At 46.6% G+C, this 22,393-nt stretch overlaps 1 protein-coding gene across 1 annotated transcript in view; it reads left to right on the top strand.

Annotated features, from left to right (window-relative positions):
* Positions 1–14,296: 14,296 nt before the first annotated feature.
* The window catches only part of LOC309568926 (vomeronasal type-2 receptor 26-like), a gene marked incomplete at both ends in the record, with an annotated part of 66,982 nt that continues 58,885 nt past the window's right edge, over positions 14,297–22,393 (top strand). The window contains one exon of the mRNA XM_082274697.1: positions 14,297–14,473. Within this exon, the coding sequence (XP_082130823.1) occupies positions 14,297–14,473 (177 nt within the window). The remainder of the gene's footprint in view (positions 14,474–22,393) is intronic.

A 22,393-nucleotide genomic window follows, 5' to 3' on the forward strand; every position in this document is an offset into this window, starting at 1 on the left:
AGAGATGCAGAAAAATTGTGCCTTGGGTGTTGGTGGAGCCTGGACACTGCAACTCCTCGCAGTTACTCTTGCTGAGTGCAGGAACGGGCCATGCTGGTAAAAATTCCCTACTAATTTTAAATTGGCAAAGATCAAGTGTTGTATTTGTTCTTATCAGTGATCTAGTGGGGTCGCTGTGCTGTCATCTGACCTGGCCAAGGTTGGGTGGTGGACCTGGATGGAGTGATGGGGACCTGGAAGGTTAGTATCGGCAGGAACTGAAACTGACATTAGGCCTTGGTTGTTGGTGGTGCTTGAACATCGCAACCCTCCGCAGTTACTCTTGCTGGGCGCAGGAATGTGACCTGCTGGTAAGAATTCCATACAAATTTGAAATTGCATGAGCTATACAGGTGCCAAAAATTGGGCCTTTGCTGTTGGTGGTGCCTGAACACCGTAACCAAGCCCTCGCAGTTACTCTTGCTGGGTGCAGGAACGGGACCTGCTGGTAAGAATTCCATACAAATTTGAAATTGCACGTACTTGTCATACAGGTGCCAAAAAGATTGGGCCTTTGGTGTTGTTGGTGCCTGAACACCGTAACCCCTCACAGTTAGCAGGGCACAGGGACAGGGCCTGCTGTTAAAAATGACATACAACATTTAAATTGTATGTACCTGTCATACAAGTGCAGAACAATTAGGCCTTGGGGGTTGGTAGTGACCTAAACCAAAAACATTGTTGGAAGCTAGCAGAATCAAGGTAGAGGAATAGGATAGGCAGCATATGCAGTCTTCAATGGATGGCAGACCCCTAGCAAATTCAACCAGTTACATCAGCATCAGGGGCCTGATAGCTCTTGTTGATCCTGGACTGGTTCATTTTGATAAAAGTCAGCTGGTCAACAGAGTCTGTGGACAGACGCACTCTTTTGTCCGTCACAAAACCTCCAGCAGCACTGAACGTCTGTTCGGAAAGCACGCTAGAAGCAGGACAGGCAAGTAGCTCCATTGCATATTGAGCAAGTTCTGGCCAGTGGTCCATTCTCAAGACCCAGTAACCCAGTGGATGCTAAGCTGGTAAGGTCTCCAAGTCTGCTCTTGCGCCTAGATAATCATGCACCATATGATGGAGACGCTGCAGATGGTTGCTTAAACCTAACAGCCCTGGGTGCTGCTGAGGACAAAGGAACTGTTTAAAGGCATAGGTCAGCCGGCCCCCTTCTCCACCACTCCTCCTTTAGCTGAACGATGCCTCAGAAACATGTCCATAGAATGTTGCCCTCCCAGTGTCTGCAAAGGTGGTACACACATTTTTTTTAAGGCCTCCTCAATATGTTTCATCCTCTGCTCCCTCTGCAAAGGCAGGATGAGCTCTGCAACTTTACCCTTGTAACGTGGATCAAGAATGGTTGGCAACCAGTAAAGATCCCTCTCCTTGATAGCACAAATACTCCGGTCCTTTCACAGGCTTTGCAGAATCAGAGAGCCCATGCAACGTAAGTACATAAGTTGGAGGAGGCATGAGCTTCTGAGTACCCAGGGTGACTAAGGATGACATTGTCAGCAGGAGCAACCTCGCCCCAACCACGTACAACTCCTGTGGTTTCTGGGGAATCAAAACCATCCCTTGAAGACTGCTTTATGCTATCCTCTACATCCATGCTGCCGAAATCCTCACCCTCCTCCTCCTCTTCCTCCTGTGTGTTTTGTGGCCCTGCAGAAAAGATATCTGCATAAAGGGGGCCTTGTGAGGAAAGTAAGTCCTCCTCTTACTGCCGCCGTTTTGCTTCAAGTGCCCTGTCCTTGATTCTACGCTGCGTGTGCTCCAGCAGGTAGACTAGCGGGATAGTGTCAATGATGCATGCATTGTCCTGGCTCACCATCCTTGTGGCCTCCTCAAATGGTGACAGGATGATGCATGCATCCTTAATCAAAAGCCACTGGTGTGGCAAAAAAAAGCCAAGCTCGTCTGACCCTGTCCTTGTGCCATACTCACACAGGTACTCACTGATGGCCCTCTGCTGCATGTGCAACCACTGCAGCATTGCCAACATTGAGTTCCACCTGGTGGGCATTTCACAAATGAGGAGGTTGGTTGGCAGGTTGAATTCCCCTTGAATGTCAGAAAAGCGAGCACTGGCATTGAACGAACATCGAAAATGGCAACAGACTTTTCTGACCTGCCTCAGGAGATCTTGGAAGCCCAGGTTACTGCTCAAAAAATGCTGCACCATCAGATTCAGAACATGTGCCAAGCATGGAACATGTGTCAAGTATCCCTGTCAGAGGGCGGAGAGAAGGTTGGTGCAATTGTTTCATACAAACATTCCTGGCTCAAGCTGTTGTGGCGTCAACCATCTCTGAGCCTGTTTATATGGGTATGACTCTTGCGCTGTCTTGGGAGATACTTGAATATGTATGCCCTTGATGGTGCATGTACTACTACTGGTGACCACTAGAGATGGACGAACATCGGCTGGGGTGGTTCGCGAACGTCAGACGCAAATTTTCTCAAAAGTCCGCGAACCGCGAGTTTGCGGCGGGCCCTATTGACTTTAATGGGAGGCAAACTTTAAAAACCTTTAGGTCATATTTTCAGCCACAAAAGATGTACTAGCTGTGCACAAATAGTCCAAGCACATGGACATGTCTAATACATATAGGGTCCATTCACACATCTGTAAAATGGGTCCGCATCCATTCCACAATTTGGCGGCACCTTTACAGACTCATTGATTTTCAATTCCAGTCTGAAAAATTAGGCATTCACTGGATACAGAAGTAAGTGTCGGCCAGTATTGGCCCCAAAAATTAGCCCACATGGGTTTACCTGACAGCTGAGAACGTAGTATTCTGTGGCTGAAGGTACATTAGGCATTCACAGGATAGAGAAGTAAGTGTCGGCCAGTATTGGCCCAAAAATTAGCCCACAAGGGTTTACCTGACAGCAAAAAACGTATTGTATTTGACGGCTGGAGGTACAGTAGGCGTTCACAGGATACAGAAGTGTCGGCCTGTATAGGCCCCAAAAATTAGCCCACATGGGTTTAACTGACAGCAAAAAACGTATTGTATTTGACGGCTGGAGGTACAGTAGGCGTTCACAGGATACAGAAGTGTCGGCCTGTATAGGCCCCAAAAATCAGCCCACATGGGTTTAACTGACAGCAAAAATGTTGTGTATTTGACGGCTGGAGGTACAGTAGGTGTTCGCAGGATACAGAAGTGTCGGCCTGTATAGGCCCCAAAAATTAGCCCACATGAGTGTAACTGACAGCAAAAAACGTAGTGTATTTGACGGCTGAAGGTACAGTAGGCGTTCACAGGATACAGAATTGTCGGCCTGTATAGGCCCCAAAAATTAGCCCACATGGGTTTAACTGACAGCAAAAAACGTATTGTATTTGACAGCTGGAGGTACAGTAGGTGTTCACGGGATACAGAAGTGTCGGCCTGTATAGGCCCCAAAAATTAGCCCACATGGGTTTAACTGACAGCAAAAAAACATGGTGTATTTGATGGCTGGAGGTACAGTAGGCGTTCACAGGATACAGAAGTGTCGGCCTGTATAAGCCCCAAAAATTAGCCCACACGGGTTTAACTGACAGCAAAGAACGTAGTGTATTTGACGGCTGGAGGTACCATAGGCGTTCACAGGATACAGAAGTGTCGGCCTGTATAGGCCCCAAAAATTAGCCCACATGTGTTTAACTGACAGCAAAGAACGTAGTGTATTTGACGGCTGGAGGTACAGTAGACGTTCACAGGATACAGAAGTGTCGGCCTTTATAGGCCCCAAAAATTAGTCCACATGGGTTTAACTGACAGCAAAGAACGTAGTGTATTTGACGGCTGGAGGTACAGTAGGCGTTCACAGGATACAGAAGTGTCGGCCTGTATAGGCCCCAAAAATTAGCCCGCATGGGTTTAACTGACAGCAAAAATCTTTGTGTATTTGATGGCTGGAGGTACAGTAGGCGTTCACAGGATACAGAAGTGTCGGCCTGTATAGGCCCCAAAAATTAGCCCACATAGGTTTAACTGACAGCAAAGAACGTATTGTATTTGACGGCTGGAGGTACAGTAGGCGTTCACAGGATACAGAAGTGTCGGCCTGTATAGGCCCCAAAAATTAGCCCACATGGGTTTAACTGACAGCAAAGAACATAGTGTATTTGATGGCTGGAGGTACCATAGGCGTTCACAGGATACAGAAGTGTCGGCCTGTATAGGCCCCAAAAATTAGCCCACATGTGTTTAACTGACAGCAAAGAACGTAGTGTATTTGACGGCTGGAGGTACAGTAGACGTTCACAGGATACAGAAGTGTCGGCCTTTATAGGCCCCAAAAATTAGTCCACATGGGTTTAACTGACAGCAAAGAACGTAGTGTATTTGACGGCTGGAGGTACAGTAGGCATTCACAGGATACAGAAGTGTCAGCCTGTATAGGCCCAAAAAATTAACCCACATGGGTTTAACTGACAGCAAAGAACGTAGTGTATTTTATGGCTGGAGGTACAGTAGGCGTTCACAGGATACAGAAGTGTCGGCCTGTATAGGCCCCAAAAATTAGCCCGCATGGGTTTAACTGACAGCAAAAATCTTTGTGTATTTGATGGCTGGAGGTACAGTAGGCGTTCACAGGATACAGAAGTGTCGGCCTGTATAGGCCCCAAAAATTAGCCCACATAGGTTTAACTGACAGCAAAGAACGTATTGTATTTGACGGCTGGAGGTACAGTAGGCGTTCACAGGATACAGAAGTGTCGGCCTGTATAGGCCCCAAAAATTAGCCCACATGGGTTTAACTGACAGCAAAGAACATAGTGTATTTGATGGCTGGAGGTACAGTAGGTGTTCACAGGATACAGAAGTGTCGGCCTGTATAGGTCCCAAAAATTAGCCAGCATGGGTTTAACTGACAGCAAAGAACGTAGTGTATTTGACGGCTGGAGGTACAGTAGGCGTTCACAGGATACAGAAGTGTCGGCCTGTATAGGCCCCAAAAATTAGCCCACATGGGTTTAACTGACAGCAAAAAACGTATTGTATTTGACGGCTGGAGGTACAGTAGGTGTTCACGGGATACAGAAGTGTCGGCCTGTATAGGCCCCAAAAATTAGCCCACATGGGTTTAACTGACAGCAAAAAAACATGGTGTATTTGATGGCTGGAGGTACAGTAGGCGTTCACAGGATACAGAAGTGTCGGCCTGTATAAGCCCCAAAAATTAGCCCACATGGGTTTAACTGACAGCAAAGAACATAGTGTATTTGACAGCTGGAGGTACCATAGGCGTTCACAGCATACAGAAGTGTCGGCCTGTATAGGCCCCAAAAATTAGCCCACATGTGTTTAACTGACAGCAAAGAACGTAGTGTATTTGACGGCTGGAGGTACAGTAGACGTTCACAGGATACAGAAGTGTCGGCCTTTATAGGCCCCAAAAATTAGCCCACATGGGTTTAACTGACAGCAAAGAACGTAGTGTATTTGACGGCTGGAGGTACAGTAGGCGTTCACAGGATACAGAAGTGTCAGCCTGTATAGGCCCAAAAAATTAACCCACATGGGTTTAACTGACAGCAAAGAACGTAGTGTATTTTATGGCTGGAGGTACAGTAGGCATTCACAGGATACAGAAGTGTCGGCCTGTATAGGCCCCAAGAATTAGCCCACATGGGTTTAACTGACAGCAAAAAACTTATTGTATTTGACGGCTGGAGGTACAGTAGGCGTTCACAGGATACAGAAGTGTCGGCCTGTATAGGCCCCAAAAATTAGCCCACATGGGTTTAACTGACAGCAAAAATCTTTGTGTATTTGATGGCTGGAGGTACAGTAGGCGTTCACAGGATACAGAAGTGTCGGCCTGTATAGGTCCCAAAAATTAGCCAGCATGGGTTTAACTGACAGCAAAGAACGTAGTGTATTTGACGGCTGGAGGTACAGTAGGCGTTCACAGGATACAGAAGTGTCGGCCTGTATAGGCCCCAAAAATTAGCCCACATGGGTTTAACTGACAGCAAAGAACGTATTGTATTTGACGGCTGGAGGTACAGTAGGTGTTCACAGGATACAGAAGTTAAGCTAGGCGAGTGCGCTTATCGGTCACGATCCCCCCTGCTGTGCTGAACGTCCTTCGGACAGGACACTGGACGGGGGGCAAGCCAACAGTTCCATTACAAATTGTGCAAGCTCTGGCCAGAGGTCAAGCCTGCCCACCCAGTATTCCAAGGGTTCATCACTCCTCAGAGCGTCCACATCGGCCGTTAACCCCATGTAGTCGGACACCTGTCGGTCTAGGCGTTCCTTGTTGCTGGATCCGGAGTACAGCTGTCGATGGTTTCGGCTGAAAGAAGTATCTCATATCCAAAGTGACCCTACCCCTACCACTCCTGCGTCTCTGCCTCTTACTCTGCCTGTCTCTAGAGAATGGCAGTATATCTGGAAAAAGGTAGATAACACCCCACTTCAATATGTGGTATTGGGGGGCCACTGGTCTATCCCACCAGTTCTACAAATAATTGGCCAGTAACTGTTGTCACTGTGTGTAGCACAGTTAACACAGCAAGAGAGGCCACATTTTTGCAGGACTAAAATACACTCTTAGAAAAGTATACTGTTAAATAACACCCCACTTCAATATGTGGTATTGGGGGGCCACTGGTCTATCACACCAGTTGTTGAAAAAATTGGCCAGGGAGTTTGGCACTGTGTGTATCAGACTTAACTCAGCAATATTGTTGCAGGACACAAATACACTTGTAAAAGTGTACTCAGATAACACCCCACTTCAATATGTGGTATTGGGGGGCCACTGGTCTATCACACCAGTTCTACAAATAATTGGCCAGGGAGTTTGTCACTGTGTGTATTATTGCTGCAGCAACGCTCAGTCACCACACCTGTCACAATGCTGCACAGTGCAAAATAATACTGCTAATCCACTATAATATGCTTTCTACAAAGTATATTATACTGTGGATTAACCCCCTCCCCCCCTTTTTAGTACACTGCACAGCAATACCAAAATATTTGCAGCCCTTTAAATGACTTTTGTGGACATTAACAGAGCGATTTGCGTCACTGCTGACAATCTCTAACTGCCCCTACAGCACAGACTGGATACCTGCCCCTTTACTAAAGAGACTGTAATAGACCCTATACCGACATTGCAGCACTTTAAATTACTTTTGTGGACATTAACAGAGCGATTTGTGTGACTGCAGCCGATCTCTAACTGACCCTAAAGCAACGACTGGATACCTCTCCCTAAACTCAAAAGATACTAGACCTATACCGAAATATCAGCCCTGAAAAGGACTTTTGTGGATCTTCACAGAGCTATTTGTGTCTGGCAATCTGTCCCTCATGAGCACAGCAGACCTCTCCCTACACTGGCAGAAAGCGGAATGTGAAATGGCCAACAGCTCAGGTCTATTTATAGGGTAGGGGGACTGTCCATGTGCTGGAATGTTTCAATTGGCTGTTCCGTTTCACCTGACGGCTGTGTCATGGGTCAAAGTTCTCCCCAATGTAAACTAATATGGCCGCCGCGAACTACACCATGTGTTCGCAAATTTGGTGGGTAGCAAACAAGCAAAATTCGCCACGAACCGACCGCCGGGTGAACCGCAAGGCCATCTCTAGTGACCACACAGTTAAATGAAAATGATTTGGGGGGGGAAAGTACCACGCTTCAGGGGTGATATATAAAGTAAAGTAACTAGTAATAAATATATGTCAATAATATTCCAAAAGGTGTATAAAATATGAAGTTATATAAACGTATTAATTATAAAATGTGTATACAATTAAATCTGTGCCATATATATCCAGATCATAAGATATCTTCCAAAAATAAATAAATAAATACGTATGTTGATATAAATAGATCTAAAAGCGCATTGCTTACAGCATTGAGGTGAGTAGTTAGCACACCTAGAGGTGATGAGCACTGAAAAGCATTCTGTTTCACAAGGTGTAAAGGTGGAAGGAAGGCAATTTTAATTCACAGAAGAGGAAGATTTGATTTTTGTTGATTTGGACACTTGAGCACAATATATGATTCTTATGATTTTTATTTTTTCATCCATCTTTTGATATAATACTGGAGAAAAATATTATGATACTTTAATGATTTGCACTGTGCACCTTATTGTATCCCGATTGTCACTTTTAATTAGTTTTGTATAATACACAACCACCATAAGCACTTTATTATTAATTGATAATTTATATCAACATACGTATTTATTCATTTATTTTTGGAAGATATCTTATGATCTGGATATATATGGCACAGATTTAATTGTATACACGTTTTATAATTAATATGTTTATATAACTTTTTTTTATACACCTTTTGGAATAATATTGACATATATGTATTACTAGCCACTTTACTTTATATATCACCCCTGAAGCGCGGTACTTCCCCCCCCAATCATTTTCATCTCTGTGCCTGCCCGGCAGAGCTGACAGAATATCTGTAACGGTGGGATTCCTATCCCCTAGACAGACCAACTGAAGCACAGCATGGCATTTTTTGGCCTGACTGCTTGCTTAGCCCCTTGAACGCTTAGGAAGTACTGCTGCTTCAGAGGACAATTGAGCAGAAGAGAACATGAAGGAGGAGAAGGAGGAAGTGGTGGAGTAGCCACATGTGGCAGAACCAGCACCAGCTTTTTGGAGGCGTGGTGGCAAAGCAAGCTGGAAAACCGAACCCTGTCCTGCATCCTTCCCAGCTGCTAGCAGAGTTACCCAGTGCGCCGTGAAAGAAATGTAACTTTCCTGTCAATGCCTGCTGGACCAAGAGGCAGCAGTAATGTGCACCTTCCTGCTGACAGCTTTGTCCAATGAGGCCAAAACACTATCTTCCACATGAAGGTAGAGAGCCGGAATGGCCTTACGTGAAAAGAAATGGGACCTGCCACTGTGGTGCAGCACATTCCACAAATTCCCAAAAGGGAGCAGAGTCTACCAGATGAAAAGGCAGCAAATGTAATGCTAGAAATTTGGCCAAGGTAGAATTAAACCGCTGAGCATGTGGATCGCTGGGACAGTATTTCTTTTTATGATTCAGCAACTGGGGTAGTGAAATTTGCCTGCTGCTCACATTAAGCGGTGGTGTACTGCTAGCAAATTGGGTGCAAGTCTCTGTGGCACTCATTGCTATACCATCATCCCTCTCAATGCTAGTGTAGCACCCTACAGGTAGGTGCTAGGTAAAGATATAGTGGACCTTGTCTGCCTAACAGCAGGGCTGTGATTTGTTAGGTAGGGTGTCAGGGCTTCCAGAGGTGCCAGGAGACACATCCCAGCTTGTAACTACCCCAGAAGGCAGATTAAGCTGCAAAGGATTCTAGGAGTGGGTATAAGTTTGGGGGAAGTGCATGAAAGGGTGTCTTTGGCGGGAGCAGAGTCCCAGGAGGGAGAGTGCGGTTGTCTCTCCTCCTGTCTGAGGAAGCGGATAGTTCAGGATGTCGCCTGGATATCCAGAGTGAGCAGAGTGATCTGAGGGGGATCCGGTGTGCCGAGAATCTGCAGAGAGCGAGAGGGGTCCAGTCCTAGGAAAGCCTACACGGGTCATGAGTACTGAGGATTGCCCCTGGGGGGTCTGCCTAGTGTCAGAGGGGACCACTCCGGAAGAGATTCTGGGATCCAGTCATCAGCTAGCTGTAAAAGGGGTGCCTAGGTTGAGGACCCTGAAGTTACAGAGGGGGTACATAGTCAGTGGACTCTGAAGAGTTCAAGTCCAAGGGGGTACCCACATTTGGGCCCTGAATAGTACAGAGTGTGTGTCAGTTGCCAACATAGTTCTCCAGAGTTCTACTTCATACTACCTCAAGCTGGCTAAAGCGGGTGGGGGGAAGGGGACAGTATTCAGTGACTTACACAGCTTAACAGTGTCAAGAGTGCTAGAGTATTCAGTCCTGGATCTTCTGGACTAAAAGTCAAGGATTCAGCACTTCTGTGTTCATCATGCTATTCTCAGCATTAGTGAGCGTTGGTAGGTGCCGGCTGGCGTCAATAAAGTCCCAATTATGTATAGTTAAGCCTCAAGGAGTATCCAACTCATTCCTTTCTCCCATCCCCCTTTATCTACAATAAAAACCACAAATAAAGATGCCGGAGTTGTTGCTGCTTCAGTTGTCACACCCAGGGTCACAGCTCACATGGGCTGGGGAAAGTACCGGTACTAATGGCAGACCCACATCAGGCCACAGGCCTGGAAACCTTGCTACACTGGTGTGACGAACGCCCATTTGCTGGGACGTTCGTCACGGGTTACTGGAGGAGTGTGGAGGCCAGCCTCCTGCCCACGGACTACGGCCCTGGCTTGTAGGGGAGCGTGGCTCTGTGTGGGGGTGTATGCTGGGGGACCCTTGGAGTACTGTTACTTTGGACTCACATCCATGTCACCCCCAAGATACAGACTCAGACTGGGATCAATGTTACAGGCCTAAAGCTGCCTGTTACAACAAAGGACTTCACACCATGAGAGACTAAACATAAGACTCAGCTTTGGTATACTGGAGGGATGTGTATTGACAGTTATAATAAGGTGTGTTGAAAATGGAGACGGGCCGTCTGAGAGCCTGTCTTTTGCTTTCATCTGTTTAGAGGTTAAGTGTGTTAAAAACTCCTCCTTTAAACTAGGAAAGTGTATTCAGCTATGTTTGGGCTGGTTGTTTGTGGAGTCAATTATGATAATGCTAATCCTGTCTGAGCCTGCAATGTCATTCACCTGTGTCTGTCCAGATGGCCATGTATGTTAATTATGTTCTGTATACAATACATTTGCATGATGTAATCAAGCTCCTAAAACTGGATATATATTGGAAGTGAGTTGGTGAATAAAGTGTCTTTTGTTTTACCCTTCATTGAGCTCAGGCTAATGTTTGGGGGGAATTGAGGGGCCAGGTCACTGCATCACTTGAGATTCTGGGGACTTAAGACAGAAATACTTGGTCCAAGTATTGGGGATCTGTTACAACTGGTATTTGAGAAGCCATGATATAGTAGGGTTAGAGATCACAGATGAGGAGCAAGGTGATGTATGCTTGTTTTGATCTGGTGCCTCCTTCAGGTGCTGTTGCCAACAGACTGCATGGCAGGTCATCATTTGTCTTGTCAAGCATGTGGTGCCCAAGCGGCTTTTGTTCTGGCCACGCTTGATCCGCTTTAGACAGATGTTGCAAACAGCAAAGCTGCGGTCTACTGCACAGGTGCTGAAAGAAGCCCACACTAATGAGCTTTTGTGAGTCCACAGGGAGTTTGCAGCACCCTGCACCTGTGGAGCTCTGTGCTGTGACGCAATAGGTTGGCTACTGCTATAGGGGCCCCTGGAGCACATCCTGCCTCGTTGGAGTTGTGTGTCCTCCTTATCCTCCCCCTCCTCCTCCTCTATCCTTTCAGGCACCCAAGTACAATCAGTGACCTAATCATCCCCTCCCTCCTCGTCACTGGAGCAAACTTGGCAATATGCTTCAGCTGTGGCAACATGGCTGCTGGTTTCTTGTCCATCATTGTCACCCCCTCTCTCTAGGCTCACATTATTCCCTTCATCAACCTTCGAACCAACATCACAGCTTTCAAATTATAAAATTTAAAAGTTCCGCGCTAATGGATAAAGGAAATAAAAAATGGCTGCAGCCTACCTCAAAATATAGTATTTGATCTATATTCAGGAATGTGATGGAAGGTGAGGTAAATTGGCGCTGCCAGGTATAGTGTCTCAGTCAGTAAGTCAGACTGAGACACTATACCTGGCAGCGCCAATTTACCTCACCTTCCATCACAGCTTTCTGGGCGACAGAAGGAGTAGCTATGCAGAAGGAGCCTGTGGAACGGGCCGCTTTGGCAGCTGCGGTGGAAGGCAAACGACTGGGAGCATGGGTGTAAGAGGACGAGGAGGATGAGGACGGCTTATTGATCCACTCCACCAGCTCTTCCACATGTTGTGGCTGAATAGCATGGGCAGCACTGGAAATAAAGGAATGGGCATGCCCCTCCTGCAGAGGATGCACTATGTTGACTGTGACCACCACTTTTCACAATGGACACAGAGGCTGCTTGCCCTCTTTTCATGTTGTTGTTGTTCTTGTTGGCCTTTCGGACATGATGTTGATACAGATCAATATAGGGAATATGCAACTGACCAATAGATACTCAATTACCTGATATGATGTAATCAATAGCCCTATAGATGAGCTGTGCTGCTTATAGATGTATGCAAGTGACCGATTAACAATACTCTCACTGATATGATGTAATCGATAGCCCTATAGATGAGCTGTTGCGCTTATAGAAGTACGCAAGTGACCGATTAACAATACTCTCACTGATCTGATGTAATTGATAGCCCTATAGATGAGCTGTGGTGCTTATAGATGTAGGCAAGTGACCAATTAACAATACTCTCACTGATCTGATGTAATTGATAGCCCTATAGATGAGCTGTGGTGCTTATAGATGTACGCAAGTGACCGATTAACAATACTCTCACTGATGTGATATAATCAATAGCCCTATAGATGAGCTGTGGTGCTTATAGATGTACGCAAGTGACTGATTCACAAAACTCTCACTGATATGATGTAATCGATAGCCCTATAGATGAGCTGTGGTGCTTATAGATGTACGCAAGTGACCGATTAACAATACTCTCACTGATATGATGTAATCGATAGCCCTATAGATGAGCTGTGGTGCTTATAGATGTACGCAAGTGACCGATTAACAATAATCTCGCTAATGTGATGTAATCAATAGCCCTATAGATGAGAAATCTCTCTCCCTCCCTGCTAGTAATGAATCACTGGCACTGCACTGTCTGACAAATTGCAAAGAAACAAATCTCTTCCTGCCTCAAACAAGTTTCTGGCCCTCCCTACACTGCTAGGAATGTCTCTCTGCACTGTCTGACAAACTAAAAAAAAAGAACTACTCTCGCCCTGTATCTCTGTCTCCTCACCTGCACAATCACACTACACGCTGCGGTTGCGCGGGCAGCCTTTATGTATTGTATGCGTGTACTTGGCCCCTGAGCCATGATTGGCTAAAAGCAGCCTGTCTTTAGTCCAATCATGGCAGAAATCATTTGATTGTCCAAAGCATGAGGTCAGTGTGCATGCTTTGGTCAACCACATAACGTGCTACACACTCCTGCGGCAGCCCCTTTCCTAACCCTCCAGGCTACTTCTCCACAGTCCTCCCAGACTCTCAGGAGATCTCCAGGATGTGCTGATCTGCTCCCGCTGTCCTCTACTTGCTCCTCTGCCTCCAGGTAGAATGTCTTCTGTCTGTTAAAGAGGGTCCCCCCATCATCCAAGCCCCAGACCCAAGGTCTTCCCCCAGACTAGGGGGCTCCCTCGAGGGCCTCCGGCAGCCTCTTCAGCACTCCATCTCCAATGTTGTACCCGACACTTACTGTCCCTGCCCATCTGACCTATAAGTATTTATGAGGTGGCCCGCCCCCTGCCAGCCCCTCCCGATTGGGGATAAGCTGGGACCCTCATTAATGCTCCTCCTAGACTCCACCCTCTACTTCAGGAAGCTTCTGTAAGGTTCTAGAAAGCAGGGAGAGTTTACCAGAGATTCTGCCTACTGAGTCATCCAACCCTTCAGAGTCACTTAACCCTGACCCAGATTCAACCCATACCTGGCTCACAGCCAAGCCAAAATGTGCCTAAATTAAAGTTCACAAAAAAAAAATCTACATCTAGCACACACTAGAGGGTGCTCCATAAATAACATCCAATTACAATATGACTTGAGCAATTATATACGCTATTCTATTATTTTTTATTTGCTGATTTTTTTCTTAAGTGGAGGTACCCTTTAAGTGACTCTTCAGGAGAGTGAATAACTGTAATCTATCAGTCCTCATAGCTGAGCTCCTGTGTCCTCCTTTTTCATTCTGTTACCCTTTGCTGAACTCTTTTTGACTCATCGGCATCTTTCCTGAGGATTGGTGACCAAAACGGAATGGTATAATCAAGATGAGACGAAGCCAGTGTATTGTAAAGGGGTAGAATTTTTGATTTATCTCTGGAATGTTCACATTCTCAAAGCAAATCGTTTATAAATAGTCCCAATAAAATGTATCTGATTATAAGTGCTCAGCAAATAGGTCATCTCATCATGATGGAATTTGCTAAATGAGATATAACTAGATAAACAATCTATAATCAATAATATTGTTAAATATTCTATATACTTGCTACTTATAATCATTCCTGTCATTTTTTAAGCTGTCCCGCTATGTAAAAGAAGTCCAGTACACGGATCCGAATGGCAAGGTCATGATTTTTAAAGATAAAGGAGAACTGCCCATCCCACTGAACATTTTAAATTGGATTACAAGATTTAAAGGTGCAAATTTTGCTGATTGGATGCATGTGGGCCACTTTGATGGGTCCCTTTCAGAGGATCAGCAACTTACACTAGAACTAGAGCTAATATCATGGAAAGGAGACAAGGTGAGTTACACTGGGGAAACTGATTCAGAACTTATACAAAAAAAATACTAGTTGTGACCCTAAAGCCCATCTCCAAACAAAACACAACCTTCTCTTCAGGGCCAGACTGGGCCGGGGGGCAGGGAGGCAATTACCCTCCAGGCCGCTCTGATGCCTCATAAAAAGGCTGCTTAGTCTGCACTGCTTCTACCACTGCAGACAGGCATGACACCCGCCGGCCGCTGCTACACTGTTTTGTACTTGCAGAGCTACAGCGGTGCGGTGTGGGTATGCTGTGTGCGCTTCTGCACCTGGCACAGTCACTTCCTTGTCAGGCGGAGTGATTTCCGCCCCACAGGAGCTTCCTAGTCCCGGCACAGCGTGATGTCATCCAGAGGCTAGGAGGTGGGAAGAAAGAACAAAGGAGAGTGCTGCTGCTAAGACCTGTGATGAGCCAGTGAAGCCCTGTGCAATAGCACAAGTGAGTTTGCAGAGGCTAATAACCTGTCCTTACCCAAAACACTGTTGTATCAGTGTCTTAGCTGTGTGAACTGGCTGAAGGGATTAACTATTTGGGGGAGGGGGTTCATTTACAATGCTATTTGTAATATGCAGCATGGAGGGGGTTAACGCACTGTTAGTAGTTAAGTAACCACTTTGTGCTGCATCAGTGGCAGTGGCATCATCAGTGCTAATTAACCCCTCTGTGCTGCATTAGTGGCAGTGCCACCAGTGTCAGTGTTAAATAACCCCTGTATGGTGCAGCATGAAATGGTTTATAAACACTGACACTGGTGTCACTAATGCATCAGTGGCCAGTGGTGTATTTTATTTTTGTGCTGCTCTAGGCAAGAATAAAATGAGGCACCCCCCATCTAAATTTGTCCCACCCCAGCCGCAGTGTACTGTTTTTGTCTCATGGTCTGATGAGGAAGCCACAGCTGTTTACAGTGAACGGCTGCAGCTTCCTCATCAGACCCTGAGACATGAAGGCAGAGGATGGGGGTCAGTGGGACATAGGATGGGGTCAGCAGGGCAGAGGATGAGACGGCACTGATAAAGCTGAACTGATATGGGGCACTGATGGGCACTAATAGGCAGTACAGAAGGTCACTGATAGGAGGCACTGATAGGCTCCACTGATGGGCACTAAGAGGCTGCACTGATGGGCACTGATGAGGCTGAGCTGATGGGCACTGGTGAGGCTGCATTGATGGCCACTGCTCAGGCTGCATTGATGAACACTGGTGAGGCTACATTGGTGGGCAGTGATCAGGTTACATTGATGGGCACTGGTGAGGCTGCATTGATGGGCACTGTTGAGGCTGCATTGATGGGCACTGATCAGGCTGCATTGATGGGCACTGACCAGGCTACACTGATGGGCGCTGATGAGGCTGCATTGATGTATTATTTTTGTTAAACTTCCTTTATTGCTATTAACATTAAATTATATTGCCACATTGTATCAATATCTATTATAAAACCAGGTGGGCATGGATAGTGAGCTGATTCGCTGGTTCAATGGGTGGGCCTAAGGCTGCCAGCCCTCCCTGCCCCTCCTCCAATCCTGTTTTTAGACAGCCAACATCTGCCCTGACTCATTACATGGTGATTGGATGAAGGTGTCAGTTCTTTCTGTCTGGATATAAATACCGGGATACAGTGGCGGCCCGTGCATAGCGGGCGCCAGGGCGCCGCCCCCCTACCCCTAAAAAAAAAGAAAAAAAAATGACAGCGAACAAATAAAGTTTAAAAAAAATTTCGCTTTCGCCGGCCTTTGTAGGGGAAGTGGTGGCTAGGGGGGGGGGGGGTTACGTCCCAGAAGAGGCGCCGATCGGCAGCCTTCAGGGGGTGTAACCCGATTGCAAGTCCTTGCGATTGGACACCCCCACTTTCGGATATCCTGGCTGTGATTGGTCCAGTCTCCAGCCTGGACCAATCATCATCCAGGACATCCGATCCCTGACGTCTCAATGGGGGCGGTGCCGGTGCGTGAGTCATTCACTCACCGTCACCGCCGCTCGGAGGACGAGGGAGAAGCCGCTCTCCTTCCCGCCGCCGACGCCGCAGAGAGGATCGAGGAGGGAAGAACCCGCCGCCGCTGCCACCAGGTAAGTGCATTAAATTGAAGGGAGCACGCACGCTGCACTCTGCATTTATTGGGGTACATTGCTGTGGCACTCTGCATTTATTGGGGTACATTGCTGTGGCACTCTGCATTGATTGGGGGACAATGCTGTGGGCAATCTGCATTTATTGGGGGACAATGCTGTGGCACTCTGCATTTATTGGGGGACAATGCTGTGGGAACTCTGCATTTATTGGGGGACAATGCTGTGGGCACTCTGCATTTATTGGGGTACAATGCTGTGGGCACTCTGCATTTATTGGGGTACAATGCTGTAGCGCTCTGCATTTATTGGGATACAATGCTGTGGCACTCTGCAATCATTGGGGTACAATGCTGTGGGCACTCTGCATTTATTGGGGTACAATGCTGTGGCGCTCTGCAATCATTGGGGTACAATTCTGTGGCACTCTGCAATCATTGGGGTACAATGCTGTGGCGCTCTGCATTTATTGGGGTACAATTCTGTGGCGCTCTGCATTTATTGGGGTACAATGCTGAGGCGCTCTGTATTTATTGGGGTACAATGCTGTGGCGCTCTGCATTTATTGGGGTACAATGCTGTGGGCACTCTGCAATCATTGGGGTACAATGCTGTGGCACTCTGCAATCATTGGGGTACAATTCTGTGGCACTCTACAATCATTGGGGTACAATGCTGTGGCACTCTGCAATCATTGGGGTACAATTCTGTGGCACTCTGCAATCATTGGGGTACAATGCTGAGGGCACTCTGCAATCATTGGGGTACAATGCTGTGGCACTCTGCAATCATTGGGGTACAATTCTGTGGCACTCTGTAATCATTGGGGTACAATTCTGTGGCACTCTGCAATCATTGGGGTACAATGCTGAGGGCACTTTGCAATCATTGGGGTACAATGCTGTGGGCACTCTGCATTTATTGGGGTACAATGCTGTGGGCACTCTGCAATCATTGGGGTACAATGCTGTGGCACTCTGCATTTATTGGGGTACAATGCTGTGGCGCTCTGCATTTATTGGGGTACAATGCTGTGGCACTCTGCAATCATTGGGGTACAATTCTGTGGCACTCTTGAATCATTGGGGTACAATTCTGTGGCACTCTGCAATCATTGGGGTACAATGCTGTGGCACTCTGCAATCATTGGGGTACAATTCTGTGACACTCTGTAATCATTGGGGTACAATTCTGTGGCACTCTGCAATCATTGGGGTACAATGCTGAGGGCACTCTGCAATCATTGGGGTACAATGCTGTGGCACTCTGCAATCATTGGGGTACAATTCTGTGGCACTCTGTAATCATTGGGGTACAATTCCGTGGCACTCTGCAATCATTGGGGTACAATGCTGAGGGCACTTTGCAATCATTGGGGTACAATGCTGTGGGCACTCTGCATTTATTGGGGTACAATGCTGTGGCGCTCTGCATTTATTGGGATACAATGCTGTGGCACTCTGCAATCATTGGGGTACAATGCTGTGGGCACTCTGCATTTATTGGGGTACAATGCTGTGGCGCTCTGCAATCATTGGGGTACAATGCTGTGGCACTCTGCAATCATTGGGGTACAATTCTGTGGCACTCTGCAATCATTGGGGTACAATTCTGTGGCGCTCTGCATTTATTGGGGTACAATGCTGAGGCGCTCTGTATTTATTGGGGTACAATGCTGTGGCGCTCGGCATTTATTGGGGTACAATGCTGTGGGCACTCTGCAATCATTGGGGTACAATGCTGTGGCACTCTGCAATCATTGGGGTACAATGCTGTGGCACTCTGCAATCATTGGGGTACAATTCTGTGGCACTCTTGAATCATTGGGGTACAATTCTGTGGCACTCTGCAATCATTGGGGTACAATGCTGTGGCACTCTGCAATCATTGTGGTACAATTCTGTGGCACTCTGTAATCATTGGGGTACAATTATGTGGCACTCTGCAATCATTGGGGTACAATGCTGAGGGCACTCTGCAATCATTGGGGTACAATGCTGTGGGCACTCTGCAATCATTGGGGTACAATGCTGTGGGCACTCTGCATTTATTGGGGTACAATGCTGTGGGCACTCTGCAATCATTGGGGTACAATTCTGTGGCACTCTGCAATCATTGGGGTACAATGCTGAGGGCACTCTGCAATCATTGGGGTACAATGCTGTGGGCACTCTGCATTTATTGGGGTACAATGCTGTGGGCACTCTGCAATCATTGGGGTACAATTCTGTGGCACTCTGCAATCATTGGGGTACAATGCTGTGGCACTCTGCAATCATTGGGGGACAATGCTGTGGCACTCTGCAATCATTGGGGACAATGCTGTGGCGCTCTGCAGTGATTGGGGACAATGCTGTGGCGCTCTGAATTGAAAGGGGCATGCACGCTGAACTCTGCATTGTGGGGGCACAGCACAGTGTTTATTGCATTGAAGGGGGCACAGCACAGTGTTTATTGCATTGAAGGGGGCACAGCACAGTGTTCATTGCATTGAAGGGGGCCCAGCACAGTGTTCATTGCATTGAAGGGGGCACAGCTTCAAAGTCACGCAATTTTTTTACTGCATTTTTTGGCGCGAAGCAATACCTATTACATTTTTCTTTTTGCGCCCCCCCAAAAATTTTGAGCACCAGCCGCCACTGCCGGGATATGTTTCCATCACTCATTAGTGGATGAACTACAAAACATCTTCTACATTACAGAACATGTCCAGCTGAATTTGACTGACTATTACTAGCTACCCCCTCCTCATCGCACAGACCCCGACTCCTGTGTATAGAAGAAGATAAAATACTTTGGACCAGGGGGCGTGGTTTTGCTACTCATGCATATGGCCACTTGGCCCGAGAGCTCCGGCTGGGAGAAGCTTTCTAAACAGACTGCCCAGTGTTTCCAGCTCGGCAACCGGGGATCTACAGCCACAAGTCATGGGGAACATCTGCCCTTCGCAATATCGGGGCTTCTCTGCCCAAGAAGCTCACAGACTTCTTCCTGCCTGGGCAGAGAGGAGGAACAAGATTGCAACAGGGGGAAACATGGACCTCTCTCCCTCTCCCAGCACAGCACCAGCTGATTCTCTCTAATGCAGCCATAAAAAACCACCTGCAGAGACATAGACAGGAGGACAAGCTTTCTTACAAGCATAGGTGTGCACAGCTCATTACATTAGTGTGTGCACCCAAAAGCTGAACACATGTGTATGTATATACTGTATGTATATATTTATATATATATATATATATATAGATATATATATATATATATATATATATATATTGTGAGGGATTAGCTCGGTGGCGGGTGTGGATGACCCCTTGGGGGGTGTTTTTTCCCAGAGAGGTAGCCGACAAGTGCTTGCAAACAAACAGTGTGGTTTATTAAATGGTGTTTTCTTCACCAGGCTGTATGCAGCAAAACATCCAAAATAAAATAAAAACAGAAAATAAATCCTTGCCTCTGTGGGCGGCTACCTTCTCACAACTGGAACCTGCCTAAGTGTCTGTCTCCAACCTACCGTCGGGCAGACTTCCTTGTCCTACAGTGGACACTCAATAGTCCTTTTAAAATAGTTTCACAGGGCAACACAGTCCTTTTGTTTCTTTCACACAGAAACACTTCGTCTTCTCACCTTTGAGACGTATTCACCCTTGGTTACCGTCCCGGGCACACATCACTCCGGGGGGTCTTCTCCCAGGCCCACACATCCTGTCGGGAGGCACACGCTGACTGTCCTCCTGCTCCCAGCCCACATGGCTTCAGGATGCAGCTTCTGGAGGCAGCAAACAACAGGAATTTCTCTGAACAAATTATAGAGCCTTAACTCCCTCATTCTGAACAGGTGAAGGCCTTTCAACTTCCTGCTGGCTAGCTCTGTAGCCAACACCCTAAATTAATTAATGGACTTCTCAATCAGGTGGAAAATGTATCTCCTTCCTGTGACTACATTCCCAGATTTAGCTGACTTCCTGTCACATAATATATATATATATATATATATATATACAGTATCTCACAACAGTGAGTACACCCCTCACATTTTTGTAAATATTTTATTCTATCTTTTCATGTGACAACACTGAAGAAATAACACTTTACTACAATGTAAAGTAGTGAGTGTACAGCTTGTATAACAGTGTAAATTTGCTGCCCCCTCAAAATAACTCAACACACAGCCATTCATGTCTAAACTGCTGGCAACAAAAGTGAGTACACCCCTAAGTGAAAATGTCCAAATTGGGCCCAATTAGCCATTTCCCTCCCCGGTGTCATGTGACTTGTTAGTGTTCCAAGGTCTCAAGTGTGAATGGGGAGCAGGTGTGTTAAATTTGGTGTCATCGCTCTCACTCTCTCATACTGGTCACTGGCAGTTCAACATGGCACCTCATGGCAAAGAACTCTCTGAGGATCTTAAAAAAAGAACTGTTGCTCTACATAAGAATGGCCTAGGTTATAGGAAGATTGTCCCTAAAACTAGACCATAAAACTGAGCTGCAGCACGGTGGCCAAGACCATACAGATGTTTAACAGAACAGGTTCCACTCAAACAGGCCTCCTCATGATCCACCAAAATTGAGTGCACGTGCACGTGCTCAGTGTCATACCCAGAGGTTGTCTTTGGGAAATAGACGTATGAGTGCTGCCAGCATTGAAGGGGTCGGGGGTCAGCCTGTCAGTGATCAGACCATAAGCCGCAAACTGCATCAAATTGGTCTGCATGGCCGTCGTCCTGGAAGGAAGCCTCTTCTAAAGATGATGCACAAGAAAGTCAGCAAACAGTTTGCTGGAGACAAGCAGACTAAGGGCATGAATTACTGGAACCATGTCCTGTGGTCTGATGAGACCAAGATAAATTTATTTGGTTCAGATGGTGTCAATCGTTTGTGTGGCGGCAACCCAGTGAGGAGTACAAAGACAAGTGTGCCTACAGTCCAGCATGGTGGTGGGAATGTCATGGTCTGGGGCTGCATGAGTGCTGCTGTCACTGGGGAGCTACAGTTCATTGAGGGAACCATAAATGCCAACATATACTGTGACATACTGAAGAAGAGCATGACCCCCCTATCCAGAGACTGGGCTGCAGGGAAGTATTCCAACATGATAACGACCCCAAACACACCTCCACACCTCCACACCTCCGGGAGGCAGTGGAGGACAGAAAAACCTGGCGCTATGTGGTGTACGAGGTCAGAAAGAGTGGGACACAATTAAACAACTGAACAACAAGAACAACAACATTCCTCTGACCGTGTGCACTTCTCCTGCTTATTACTTTGTACTAACCTGACACATCCTCACTGATCTCCACTTAACCCTTTCCTGAAAGTTTACTTCCCCATTGAAGATGTCCCTTAAAATTGTCTCTCTCAATGTGAATGGCCTGAATAGTCACTACAAGAGATCAATGCTCTGGAGAGAGGCTCTCTCTCAGCAGTGCGACATATTATGTGCACAGGAAACTCATTTACGTCATCATAATCCACTACGAGTTTCCCATCATAAATTCCCTCACTGCTTCTTCGCTAATTCAGAAAAGAAAACCAAAAGCGTAATGACTGCAATTAAAGATATAATCACCCTTTTGCAGAAATTTGTGAATTATGACCCTAATGGCAGATATATTATACTGGGAGCAGATCTTAATTATCAACTCTACATTGGTGTGGGTGTATTCCTCGAACACTAACCATAAAAAATGTAATCGAGCCTTAATAAAATGTATTTGCTCAATTTGCATATTAGACCAGCTCATCGGATTTGATTGCAGTCTCCGACTCCTCAGACTTCACTAGCCTCCACAGGAATCACACTCAGGACCTTTCCTCCCTCC

This window comes from Pelophylax lessonae (genome assembly GCF_965119305.1).
Source record: "Pelophylax lessonae genome assembly, chromosome: 1".
NCBI classification, from domain to species: Eukaryota; Metazoa; Chordata; class Amphibia; order Anura; family Ranidae; genus Pelophylax; species Pelophylax lessonae.